We start from the raw sequence: 14,412 nt of genomic DNA, 5'->3' as shown, positions 1-14,412 counted from the left end.
GCAGGGTGTGGAAGTGGGAATTAAGGTATCCCTACCTTTTCCTGAAGATTTGACCCAACAGAGGAGGCTGTCAAAGGAAAAGGAAGGTGGAAGGTGTATTCCTGTGTGTAACAGCCTTAGCCATGGTCTTATAGGCACCTGTTTCGGTGACAAATAAATGACAGCTAGAATTTGACTGTCATTGAAACACAGAAAATTACACAAATGCTTCTTAAAAGCAAGACTCTAATTGTGGTTATCTGTTTGGGATAGGACTTGGAGCCTGTGGTTCTAAAAAGGTGAGGTTTACAGCTGAAGCATCGGTCCCGGAATTCAGTTAGAGAGGTGCGTGCTCCTATTCACAATCCTAGTTAATTTAGTGAAGCTTTGCTAAGGCACAGCAATCTGCCTGTACAAACTTTGTGGTAAATTCTGTAGCATGACAAAGGCATGGGACTACAGGGTGGTGTACCTCTATCTATAGAAGTAAAACAAATTCATAGCTTAGGTAATACTATGGAAAAGGTAGTTGCTGAAACAGTTTGAGTGTGTAAACTTGAGAACTGTAAGCAAATAAAGTTGAATGAATTATGTAGCAATGATGTCCCTTTTTATAATATACAGCTTTATACTTGTGACTTAGTACGGACTTCTGAAACGTAGAGCTTTTACAGATGTTTTGCCTGATTCTCTGCAGCTTTATTCTGTGAAGTGATTGAGAAAGAAGGCATTGTAGCATGTACTTCAGTCCATACTTCTTCAAGGTAGTATTTAAGCACTTGCTTAACCTTAAAGAGTAAAATAAACGGGATTTGGAGTTCAATAGACACTAAAACAGCAAATCACTTACTGGAGTTCTTTCACTTGGGAAACGTTTATCCTCCAGGTATAAGTAGAAGATTTTTATATCTATGCTTTTGTGGCAAATGACTGCCAAAAGACCATGGAGATCTAGGCTCAATTGCATGATGGCTACATAAATACTTTTCCTTACTTTATACCAACGTCGAATCACCATCAATTAAACTATTCCCAATGTGAAAAAAAACCCACACCCAAACCTGTTCTTTTTATCCAATTGTTATTAACTTGACGTTGTTTTCTTTTTTCTGATTTCCAGACGGAACCTTGTTTCAGTTATTATGAAATACAGAGGTCAAGTGGAATATCTGTTGCAAAATGAGGTATTTGTTCTCAGTTTGTTATACCAGAAAAGCATTAACTTCTAAGTGAAAGATATCTAATTACTAATCTGTCTCAAATGCAATTAAGGAGGACTTTTAATTAAGTCTGTTCAACCTGACTTTGAGAGAATATTAATTCTCTTAATAAAACTTGGCTTGAGATTAGGAACAAAGTGCTACGAATTTAAAATATCAAAGGTGACTATTTCTGAGTGTCAAGGAACTGTAAATAAAAACAGGATGGTTTGGGCTGGCAGTATAATATTTGGAATTAGTAGAGGTGTAATACACTATATGTATCTGCAGAATTTGCAAACCCACGAACCAAATGTTTGCATATTTAGGATATATATTCAAGCACGCGATAGTTTGCAGATTAGGTTTAGGCAGCAAAACTCACAAGTACTTAAAGTATTGTGAGCTGCCAAGTGAATGTTACATGCTTGAAGGAAAAATCTCTTAGTGAATCTTCTCTGCTAGCTAGTGTTTTAAGGACAAACGTCTAAAGGACAAATGCGTATTTAGGTGATAGCCTGGAAGAAACCAAATGGCTATTTGGTCTGAGTTTCAGGTGTCATGCTAATTGACTTTCTAGAGTTCGGAACTGGAAAGAAAATGAAGGAAAATAGTAAAATTAAAGAATACTGATGTAGCATGGAGATATTCCAGTGCATCCCTTCTGGAGTTATCACTCATTATGCTGAAGTATGGATTTCTTTGAAATATATGTTGAAACCTAAAATTCTTAGTTTCTTTCAGAAATCTGTCACCTGTGTTCAAGTCCAGATTTTAATCTTTCTGGATATCCTTGTTCCATGGTTATTTCTATTTTGAGTAGTCAGAAAACATACACATACATAAAAGTGTGTACATGTATACACACACATGTATATAAAAATGCACATATACATACAGATGTGTACACAAATACATAAATATATATCAATACACATGTAAATAAATATATGTAGATAAGAGCATTCTACACTTTTTGCATAAATCTTTGACACTTTTCTTTTGCAAAATGCATAGAAATTTAAAAGCTGTTGAACTGTGCCTAGCTACAAAGTAAAGCCCTGGGTTTGATACTGTGCAGGTATTCACTGAACTTTCCCGTGTAAGCAACTTCTCAAAGGGAACTATTTAGTATAGAAAAAGTGATGCAGTCATGACCATTTGGAAAACTGAGGTCCCTGAACTCACGTGTGCAGATGTATTTCTTTACTGAAGTAGACCCATCAGTGTAGTTACTCACATTCACCTGAAATTTTAGGGCCTAGAGTAAGAAGATTCCAAATTCAAAGCTATAATCTTAACATTAATGAGACATTACAATCTGTCCTCTGCAACTGACACTCTGTAGATATTCCTCAGACCTATAATCAAGCGCTCTTAAATTTGTTTTTGCTAAAGATTTTTACCTTGAGTAAGCAATTGCTCGAGATCATTAACTTTTTATAAAGGGAAGACAGGACATTTTTCAAATATTCATGCTATGCAACAAATATGCATGTGTTACTCTAGAGCTAAATTTCTCCATAGTTTATTTTTTTTTTAACAAAGTCTTGTCTACACAGGGACACTCAATAAAGTTCATATGAATTACTTAAAAGAACAGGATTGCAAGTTAATGACGTAGGTCGGATCACCATGCAGATGTTTTCATTCAAAGGCATCAGAGTGTACAGAGCTTTTTCAAACCTATAATAATTAAAACTAGTGTTACTGCTTTGCTTTAATAAGTGGCTTGAAAAATTATGGAGCTATAATGTAATAAGTTTATAGTCATAAATATATAGCAAAGAAAGCAAAAAATGAGAACGCTATATTTGTTCTTTGAATCCTTGTTTACTGATTTTCTCTAACATCTGATGAAGATTCCTTTAAGAAGGTTTAAAATTGGGATCTCTATAGCTGCCCCCTATCCCCAGGTTACACGGGAATAATTATGTTGATTTTCAAAGCCAGCACTCACAGCACTGGGAGGGTTGTTACTCTTCTTCTGACTCACCACAGGCCACCCTCAACACACTCTGAACTTTAAGCCACTGGGAGTTCCTCGCGTATACTAAATTAAGTACACACATACCTGCTTAAGTTCTGTACTCAGCTGGAACTTTCTTAAGCATGCAGATTTAATCAGATCTTGAGATTCTTACATTTAAAAAAAACCCAAAACAATACTTATTTTTCACATTTATCTACCTACTTCCAAATTTACTTGTTCAAGTATGTCTGTTAAAAAAGCCTCGGAGATACCAATACTTCTGACTTTCGTGACAAGCCCCCTAACATTATTATTAATAATGGTCAATAAATGGAAAAGTCATTTTATGATGGATAATGCCTCTATAAAATGGGGGGAAGAAAAAAAAAGTTTAGGATATTTGGCACAAGGTGGTGTTGGGATTGGTGCTGTTGGGGTTGAAATGTAAAGAATGTTCCCAGAGAGTGTGTGTGGTCAGATGCCTAGCCATTTTGGTTGCCCTGATAAACACTTGACGTGCACTTCATTTTTAAATCTCTTCAGAAAGTACTATTAGAGAGAAAACTTTGTAAATTTTTAATACAGAGTGTAGAACTTCTAGAATGAACTAGCCTTTTTTAAATCATATAAATAATTTAAACACCAAAATATCCTTCAAAGGTTCTGCTGGTATTTAAATATGTAGAGGGGAAAAAACACATATACAAGAGGTTGACTATAATTCTTTTGAATTTTCAGAAAATGTAAAACTTCAGTAAGAAATGAATCTCTGTCTTCCTTTCTTTAGGATAAAAATCAATGTCGTATGTCTACATATGGAAAAGGAAAACTCTTTGCATTATAATATCCCAAAAAGAAATAGTGTGAAAGAAGCGATCATTCATAGTATACAGTGTTACATAATTTTTTTATATGCTTCCTCTCCTTGATCTGCAGTATGCTTCTTAGAATTAGCAACCATATAAACAAAGTCTATGGTATAGTAGCTTCCAGAAAATACTAAGTACTTTGTTAATTTCTCTCTAAACAGAATAGTATATTATACAGAAATGGCTATATTCCTCAAGTACCCAACTCTCTTTGTGGAACAGCATATACATGATATATACGTATGTACAAAAAAATATAAACTGCTGAGTTTGGGTTTGTTAGGGTTTTTTTCTGTCCACCAGTACAGCTGTTTCTCTACTCAAGGATTACTCTTGTGTATGTCTGTTGCTCGTGTACTGCTCAGAAATTGCCCTGCATGAATGTGTCTTTATAGACATAATATCCCTTGTTCTAATAATCCATATCCATTTGTGAAGGAGAAAAATGCTAAATTAAAATGTATATAAATTAAATGCTAAATTATAATTATATTTAATTTTTAATTACAAACTATATATAGTAATTAAAAAACTTATATGTACGTATATATGTGTGTGTATATATATATGCATTTCTTCAACAACTGCACAGTAAACTGGCATGTATAGTGCTTTGGTTTTGTCAGTGTTACACGTGGTAACAAAGCCATGGCATTTTTACAGTTTTCTCCTTCTGCTGGCAATGTACATGTGCATAGAGAGTAAATCCTGCAAGAGTACAATTTAAAAATCTAAGTGGTAGGTAAGAAATACGAAAGAAAGGAAATGCACCCCTTGTAAATTGGCAGGAGGGTGAATCAACTTGAGACCAAAGTCTAAAGTTCTCAAGAGATCACAGTCAGCCATAGCCTTTTTCTCCCCAGAACCTCTAGTATGAAAAGCTGTTGTTGTCTTTAATTACTAAAAAAAAAACCCCAACAACTTATATTTAAAAGAATTCTGACCACCAAATATTTGAGGATATTTTATGTAATTCATACCTGCTTTAGCTCTACTCAAGGCAGGCAATGTGGAATTAGTAACCTCAATATATTTTTACGTTTATTTGTATTAATGACAGGTGGTAACCTTCTCAGTGCAGTCTGGATATAGACCTTAAGCTTAAAAATAGAAAGTTCATCTTCGTACAATTTTTCTTTTTCAGGCATGAAATGGATGAGTTAGAGAAACGGTTTTATCAGTACATAGACATGCTGTAGCGCACTAAAAGGAACATTTATCAGTACAGAAACACGGAGAATATTTATAGGAGAGCTTCTACTTGTTCAGAGAATGTATTTTAAGGTTCAACGAAGTGATATAACTATGCAGGAAACCCATGAAGTTTTATTCATTTATTAATTTTCCTGAACATAGAGTGCTTGATATTTTCCTTCCTTCGGGATCCCAATTACTTTTTCTTGAATTCCCCAAAGTATTTCTGAGATTATTCATGTAGAGATTTTTTTCATATTGTAATATTTAAAGATCTAAATTTATTATCCATAAGATTTAATAGTTTGAACTATATGTATATTTTGCAGAAAAGCTAGTTGCAGAAGTAGTCAGTTGCAGAAGTACACAGGTCTCAGATTATGCAGCCTCCCACATGCTCACTATTTTTAGGAGGAACATGGCTGTCTGCCAGCTCTCACAGAGATGGAGAGAAGACAATAGTGGGGATAAATTCACAGTATCATACAAACCTCAAAGTTGAGGTGAATCCTTTGGGTTCATGTTTCCTCAGAAGTTTCTTTACAGTGCTTCTACACTCATGAAGTTCAGACAAACCAATGTTTTGCCTCAAAATCAGTCTTAGATACCAAATTTGTCACAGTTTCAACAAGGCACACTTTGTGGAAGATAACTGGGCTTCAACAAAAATTATGCTATCCTTAGGAAACTATTGTTCACTAGCAATTTCAACGTGGCCAGACTAATGCACAGTGTGTTTGAATTTTGCATGAGCAGATATGATTTTCTACATACTCATTGGCATGATGTTTATGGTAACGCGTTTCTGATAAATGGTATGTGTCTACTGTTTGCTTTTTTTTTTCCCTTCTTTGTTATCAACAGCATAAAGTTGATAACGTGATTGAAGTAGCTAAAACAATCTGCAGCGTCCTCTGTTTTGTGGAAACCAAAGACATTACTGATGCAGTCAAGAAACTCCGTGCAGTGCCATTGGTGAAAGCACAGGTAAAAGACACAAGTTGATGTTCTGGTTTTCTCTTTAAAACTGGAGCTTGAATGGGTATCACTAATTTTCTGATTGATCAAGGCCATTCTACTGTCTTACTACGTATTTTCCCTCTGACAAGCATTACATAGAGGTACTACAAAAAAAGAAAAGATTGTTGACAATGTGTGACAGAGGAGCAACAGAGGACTTGTCCTGTGTTTAACTGATGTGCTCCTCTGGTTGTTCTTTCTTATTCCCACCAAGTGTACAAATCTCTACTTTGCCACATCACATATGTACCAAATCATGCAATTTCAAAGTATTCAATTTTCATATATTTAACATAGGTTGATAAAAATAAAAAAATCATTCTTTCTGTAAATGTCACTTAAATTATGAGTTTTTCAGATAGAAATGTCTCTGCTATTTATGCAGAGAATCCACCAGCATCATATAGTCCCAATTTTAGCTAGAATGCTCACTCTTAAAACAATGAAGTGGGCTTCTGTGAACTGGGACTTTGGAGGGCAGTATCTGTTCTCAGCTTTGTCATCAGCTGTTTTGATATGACCTTGGACAAGTCACTGTGACCTGATCAACAGAAGTTCTGAGCATCCAAAAATTCTTTTGAAGTCAGCATCTTGGAAATACAGGTGCTCAGCAAATTTTAAAATCAAGCCGTTAATCACTTGGATTTAGTCTGGTGTAACCTTAAAACATGCTAATTCTTTCCCACGTTAATGAAATTCCCTCTTCACACTTTCTTAAAAAATTTACTAAGTTAGTAAGGAATTTTTTTCTTTTCTTGTATGGTCTCTGTCTTGTCATTCTTTCTCACAGCAAATATTGTGTAGAAAAACATGCCAAGCTGGGCAAGAGGCTTGCGTTCTCAGACGATTAACTGCTTACAAAACTCTTATTCTTTCTCTTTGTTGTTTTTTTAAGCTGATGCCTTGTGATATATGTAAGAACGTCTAGGACAGGAAAGTAAACAATGGGATAACTAGTGTTAACTGAGTTAACCACCAAGTGTTAATTAGAAACATGTCTAGCTACATAAGTGGAATTTATTTAATTATGCCTGATACGCAGTTTGAGGTCCCAAACATAAGACTGGGGAAACCTAGCGTAATTCTTTGTATAACAGTTCTTGTGTCGCAGGAGTGATATATAGCAAATTAATTATATATTGTCATCCATATACACTTACTCTTGACAGCTTCAAAACCTCAAATGCTTATCATCTTACAAGGGCACACATCTTCCTGAGAGGTGAAAAGTTTCACTAGAGAGCAGAAAGTATATTAGTTGAAGAGGCTCTAATGATGCTCAGAAAACCTCTTTTCTTAACTCTCTGCATTCGTAGCCTCTGTTTATTCCTCTTAGATGGTGTGGGGGGTTGGAGGGAACAGCCTCCAACTTAGGTAAAATACAGGACCCAAGCAAATAAACTCTAGAACATCAATGTAGCTCTTTGCAGGTCTGGGTTTTAAGTAAATCCCTGCACCATGTTTCTGTAACAGAGGACACTAGAGATCACAGAGCAGACATTGCTGCATGGCCTTGGGCAGAACCAGCTGCGACCTTCTGGAATTAGTTATGTGGGTGCTGTCTTTCTGAAGGTTGGCAAGTATTTTTAAGGACCAAGCTGAAAGGTATTTTTGTTGTTGCTCAGAGATGACCAGATGATTCACTTAAGTGCCCCCTCTTGCTTCCCTTTTTGGTCGTGACTCACTGTAAATCTTGTTTTTATAGCATCCTAAATATTTTCATGTCCACTTCAGCATCAATTATTAGAAGTCACTGTTCTGGGTAAATTCCAGCATAAATGGGTCTGTGACAGCACACATTTTGTCTGGCATGTTGTTGATTTAAATGGAAATAAGAATATCTCCATTTAAGAAAAGGTTTTCCTGTATATTAGAGGGCAAATACAGTAAAGAAAGGGATAAAAGAAATAACAAGGGATTCACATGATCTGCTTTTCAGTTAAACCCCAGGTTGTCCTGAGAGGCAGCAGGATCTTACCCTCGAGAAAAGTGTTTTGTCAATCCAGAAGCTTTCTTAAGAGATAGATAAAGAGCTTGGTCCAGTAAAAAGACAGAGAAGACAGTAACAGAACATGTTCTCCTTTAGGATGGAATCAGAGCAGAAGAAATGTATCAAGACTAATTTGTTAACAGATTTCTTTTGGAGTAAAAAGAACTTTAGTGTATTTTCCCTTTGAGTGTTCAAGGTCAGCTCTGTGAACCCAATGTGTAAACCGCCTTCTATGACTGGCTTATATTTACTGAGCATCCCTGAGTGCGTTTTCAGCCCCATCCTCTCTGAATTCCAGCAAAGAGATAGAAATAGTAGTCAAAGAGCCAGATCAGTTCCTATTAGTGTGGCCTGTCCTGAGCAATCAGAAAACCCCACATGTCATGCCATGAAGAATAAGATAATGGGGTAAAAAACAGAGAGTACAGGTCATCTTTTTCAAGTCTAAGGTTTCTGTTGATGTTCGTGTTTTCTTCTGCTTCTCTTCTGAGTCACTGTCATGCAAATAGTTTTTATTTTAGAGATGGAGTGATTGTTACTAGGCAAATAATTGTATTATGAGCTGATCCTATCCTGTTGTAAAAGCAAACAAGCAAACAAAAAACCCAAAACAAACAAACAAAAAAGCCCTGCTCCAAGTGTTAATAGCTTGCCATTGCTCGTTCCCAGCAGTGTCCAATTTCCAGCTCCACTGTATAGACAGTCTCCAATATATACAGGTTCTGCTGAACCAACTTCCATGTACTTCCTTGCACAGAGGGAGTAATACACTTTCCTTTTTCTGTTTTACCTATTTAAATTATAAGCTCCTCAGGGCAAGGAATGCCTCTCCTTATCTATATGTACAGTCTCCAGCACAGTAGAGTGCTGGTACTGGCTGTAATCTCCAGAGGCTGAAAATAAGTGGTGGTGATCATGATGATAATGATGGTGTTTGCTCATCTGTAATGAGCAAAATGATACTGTTCCTGAATACTCTCTTCTGAATGTTAAAAAGATTCTGTCCTGATTGAATATTTTATCGCTAGCCTTAAAATATTTTTCTGTCTTAATATTCACATAAGAAGCTGCTTGCCTCCACGTTTCTCTTGGAGAATACTGACTAGATTGTTACTCATTGTTTAAAGTTTTTAAGTTGTTGAAGTTTTGTTCCCTTAACATTCCCTTTCAGGCTTGGTTAGCTGAACTAGTTGTCTGTCCCTTGAAGCCTTCCTGTAAAGGCTGCCTATGACCTTGACTGACACCCCTCTCCCCCTTACTCTCCTTGGTGAAGCAGACCAGACTAACAACTGACTTCAAACAAATGGATTAAAAAAAAAAAAAAAAAAAAGCCAAACTGTTCCTGCACCAGCAAACACTGTTGCTGCTTCTTGCTTTTTACTCCTTTGAGAAATAAGTGCTAGGACAGTCGATTAGACTTCAGCAATCTAGAAAAAGTTCAGGTTTCATTTTTATGAAGAGCTTCATCTTTCTCAGCAGCAACTGAACTATAAATGTCACAAAGCAGTAATATATATTTCTGCACGTTCTGTAACTCGAACACTGTTCCATTTTATGAAAATACAGATTGCACATTATATGCAACTACCTCATGTAAAGACTATAAATATAATAAATCAGATTTTATCTGTATTTATCAATATTTATACGAAGACAATGGACCATCTCTCCTGTCTCTATCAACATATGTAGCCAAAATTAGTACTCAGCAGTTGGATGTTTGATGGAGTACAAACTCCTACAAACCTTTTTTGAGTTAAACTCAGACTGAAGTGTAGGGACATTTTATGTGAATTCTGGGTACTGACAAAATTATTAAATACTGCAGTATTAGCATATCTTGTCAGTCAGCTCCAATTGTTTCTATTACATTCATCAGCATAGTAGCCCCAAGACTTTTTGTTAGGTAGAAGAGAGGCTTTTTACAGACAAGCAGGTAACTTGCACCACAAGTAAAGTGAAATTTTTGAGGCTACCTGTTACATCTCAAGTGCTGCAGCGTTACACATCGGGTAAGGGAGAAATGCCAGAAAAAAAAGTTCTAATTGCTTTTTCACCATGGTTTCCTGATGCTTTAGTGTAATGTATGGTGTGGGTTTGTGTGAAATACCTTTTAATGCATCCATTTGGCAAGCTTCATGTGCACGTAATGCCTCAGGGAATCTACTGCTTACTCCTTCCAACGTAAAATACATAGGGTGCCAGTATATGTTTGTGTATACGTATCTGTACATGTGTGCTTGCATACTTTAGAAAAAAACCTCAATGTGCTTCTATTTAATTCTGGATTTATGCACACACACACAAAAAAGGAAACAAAGTTATTTTCAATCTTCTGTGTTTAATTAAACTGTACTTATTAGTTCCTCACTGCCAGTACTATGCATTTCTGTACTGTGGTTAAGAGATTATGAAAGCAACTGGCACCGGTGACAGTTTCTTCTTAACTGATTGCGTCTCTTTATAAATGTGATTCATTCAGTCTCTAACCAACCTAACCCTGGGATTTTAAAATCCGTTCAGGGGAAACTCTGGGCCTGCTGCACAATTAATGTTTTTCATCTCTTTTTTCGTTTTGGTGTGTTTTTTTTTCCTTCCTTTTTTTACAGCAGCTCACAAAAGTCCTAGGAGATCAAATCCTGCCAGAACGAGCACTAATCCACTATATATTAAATGGGCTACACTATGTTGAAATTATAAGCGCTGTTCCAAAAGGTTGTTTACTTTCCAAAATTTGAGAGAATTGAACAAAGGTCTCTGTTCCCATTTGTCTTGCTGCATTATAAAGATTGTGAAAACATATTTCTCAGCCTGGAGGTTGCTTTCCTCCCCTCAAGTAAGCATTTGACTTCTCTTCATATTTACCAGACAAATGCTGGCAGCTCCAAGCTGGGTACCAGAGGGAGAATGTACATTCAGCGTTGTAATTCTTATGTCTCTTCTGCATCTTGCTGAATACCTATGTACTAACACGAAGCATTCCCAACCCGCTGGAAAGGGTTTAATGACTATAAAGGACAGTAAACCTTTCAGGGTTCAAACAGTGCAAGCCACGGGCAATACTGAAACACAGACATTAACTGTCTGGTCAAGATTTGCATCTCAGTAATTTATTTCTGTCACCCTGGTACATGCGAGTCTGATGTCAGAGCCAGGCCAGGACAGGCCAGGCCAGACCGTGCAGCCGGCAGGGAAAGCTGGTCACCCACACTTGCCTTTGAGCTGTGGCCGGGTCCCACCTGCGGCCCCGGGGCTGCGGGTGCTGCCTGTCCTGCTGGGAGATGTGCCCAGCTACCTGCCCCAATGGCAGTTTTTCATGTGCAGATGGGGAGGCACGGGCAGTGTAGCAATATTTAATTTTATCCAGTGTCTGAGAAGGCTGGATCAAGGTCTAATTGATGGCAGTTATTGTACTTGGGGATTTAATAGAGCATCTTTTTAAAAAAAAAAAAAAAAAAAACAAAACCAAAAAAACCAAAAAAAACCAAATCCAAACAAACAAACAAAAAAAACCAAACAGAACAGCCAAGAAAAAAAAAATTGTAATTAGGCTGGTCTGTTCAGTCTAAGTAACTGGCCTGATCTTTCAGCAGTCATAAGCAGCCAGCAGCTGCTGCTGACAGCAGTGGGATATGAGAGGTGGGAATCCAGATACTGAAGTAATGGTAGGGATCAAGAGCTGTGTTTAGGCACCAAGGGTGTAAACACCTCCTAAATCCCTGCACCTAATATTTCCTGTTGGCCATCTCTGGTTAGCTGCCTGCTCAGAGGCCTTTGAAGAGTACAGCTATTTTTGCTGATTTGCCACAGAAACATATGTGAAATGTAGGCCACTTGAGTGGAGACTTGGTGTTCCTCAGCTTTGAAGGGAAGCTAAGGTTCTGCTTGCTCAGCGTGGTTGTGGGATTCACACATCAATAGATAAGGCATGCAGAGGGATGGAAAGGGTATTCTTCTCTCTGTTATACCAATGCAGAGGCTGAAAATGTGTGTGCACCTCAAATGCTGATAAGGGCTTCTTTGTACCTTGACATGCCTAAATAACGTCAGAAATCGGGTCCTGAGTCTGAGATGATACGATGTCTGAGATGGTAGAGGAAGCAGATGGAAGAGCTGGGAAGCAGGTCCTGTTTATTCTGAATCCCAGTCATGTCTTCTGTCATCATAACTTTAGGACACATCCTTCCCCTTTCTCACCTTATTTCCCATGAGTACTACTCCTAAAACCATTATAACTGTTATCTGGTCTTTTCTGAACTAACGGATTACTTTTTCCCTCTGGTTTTGTCTTTATAGAATTCACTTCAAAGTGTGGACACACCAGACAAAGGTAAAGTGTTATTTTAAAAATACATTAATTCAAGATGTATCATTAGAAAACACATGTCTTGCTATTTGTTTGTATTAATGAACTGTTATGGTTGGCATAGTGCAGATGTTTACATATTTGGTCATATTATAAGGTAATTATGACAAGCTAAAATTTAAGTGATCTAAAACCATAAATAAATCATAGCATTTCCCAAAATTAATCCGGAGATTTAAATATGGAAAATGAATAGTAGAGTGAAAGAACTGATTACAGTTAGTGGTGATCATGGCAGTTGTCCTAAACCCCAACTTTTTCTGTGGAGAAAAGGGAAAATAAGGAACTTCATGAAAGCCTAAAAAAATATTTTTTGTATGGCTTTTCTACTTGGCTCTGATAACTTTCATTTCTCCCTCCTTAAGCTTTAGTTCTTTGTTGTCTTTTGTTATGTAAATAGTGTGTTATCTTAAATTTACATAACGTCATAAGAAGAGTAGGTTAATTAATAGTAATGGACAAAATCAAAGACCTTGCCTTATTTAATTCCTCAGTTAGCTTAGACTCATTTGCTAATGCCCAGTACTATTAGCATTACTGCGGGGCACCTTGCGGACTGAGGCATGTGCAGGAGTCCTGTCATGTGTCCCTGTGCCGGGTACCCGGAGGGGGACAGCCGCATGGGGCCACGGGTCCTGCTGTACCCCTCTGTGGCTGGCCTGCGACATGCAGCTGGGGGTGCTACACGGATGCTTTCAGAGGGCCTTCCGTCTGAATGTTGGGGTGGGCTGGGCTGGGCTGTGGAACAGTGATCTCTCTCCATTTTGTTTGAGAAAAAAAGTGGCCTCCAAGATGCTTTTTTTTCCCCTCTTTCTTTTTTCCTCTGTCTGCTTTTCTCAATTGCAGTGTGCTCAGAGAGGTAAAAAGGTGAACCGACCACAAAGACTGCAGCAGCCTTTCAAACACAGAGGTGGTGCAAGTGCAGGCCTCCAAATGCCAGGCTTGTTGTTTCACCATTATTCAACTTCATGAACAGCAAACAAAGAAACGGGAATTATATTTGTAAGCTGCCAGGAAAAGCTAAGCAGCTGGAGGGCCAGGGGAACGGGGGGAGAACATGCAGGTGCAGAAGGGAGGAGAAGGTAAATGCGGTTTGTAGGATTCTTCTCCCTTGGATATAGTAATTTATCCCATCTTTTTTGTTTTTTTAACACTTAACAGCAACTAATTCTTGATGATGAAAAGAATGAATAGTTACTAATCAACATCTAACTTAGAAATGTCTTCCTCTGCACGCTGTTCAGAAAACCTGTCTGGAAAGGATTTAAAACATTCCTTTATTTAAAGATATTTCCAAATTTGGACTTCATTGAATCATCAGCTTCCTCAAGGAAAATCTGATTTATTGAATAACAGTAAAGGAATCAGATTTTTTTACTCTCTACTTCTCTTACCTATTTATTTATGCCAGGAAACCTTCAGCTGTGAAGAGTGATGCTTCTCTGTTTGTTCTCAGCACGCCCTAATTTCATAACAGTTGCAGAATCCTTTTGGTAGCGTAATATTAGAAACTGCAACTTACCGATTGCAAGTCAGAACTTGCCAGGCCATTAGTCATCCTGTGGAGCAGCCTACGTTCAAAGTTGTCCAAGGTAACCAAAATTCAAATTGACCTCTTACATGCAGTGATACACATTTCATATACGTTAAAACATACTGCATGCCTTATATCTGCACCTATTAAATAAACTTCTAAAAGCCAGCAAAATAATTAACATTAGGCTAATGAGCGCTAACAGAAAAGTCTAGCTATTGTATCAAAGCTGGTGTTAAGGGCATGTCTGATAAAAACCAAAGTGTGAGAGCAATGACCAAAACCGATC

At 37.3% G+C, this 14,412-nt stretch overlaps 1 protein-coding gene across 1 annotated transcript in view; it reads left to right on the top strand.

Annotated features, from left to right (window-relative positions):
• Positions 1–14,412, top strand: part of PIK3C2G (phosphatidylinositol-4-phosphate 3-kinase catalytic subunit type 2 gamma) — a 288,301-nt gene that overhangs the window by 114,699 nt on the left and 159,190 nt on the right. The window contains exons 9-11 of the mRNA XM_063323201.1: positions 1,100–1,163; positions 6,078–6,200; positions 12,520–12,553. Of these exons, the coding sequence (XP_063179271.1) occupies positions 1,100–1,163; positions 6,078–6,200; positions 12,520–12,553 (221 nt within the window). The remainder of the gene's footprint in view (positions 1–1,099; positions 1,164–6,077; positions 6,201–12,519; positions 12,554–14,412) is intronic.

The sequence above is a fragment of the Chroicocephalus ridibundus genome, chromosome 1, assembly GCF_963924245.1.
Source record: "Chroicocephalus ridibundus chromosome 1, bChrRid1.1, whole genome shotgun sequence".
Taxonomy (NCBI): domain Eukaryota; kingdom Metazoa; phylum Chordata; class Aves; order Charadriiformes; family Laridae; genus Chroicocephalus; species Chroicocephalus ridibundus.
Note: the sequence above shows the minus strand (reverse complement) of the source record. Positions and strands in the feature narration are given on the sequence as shown.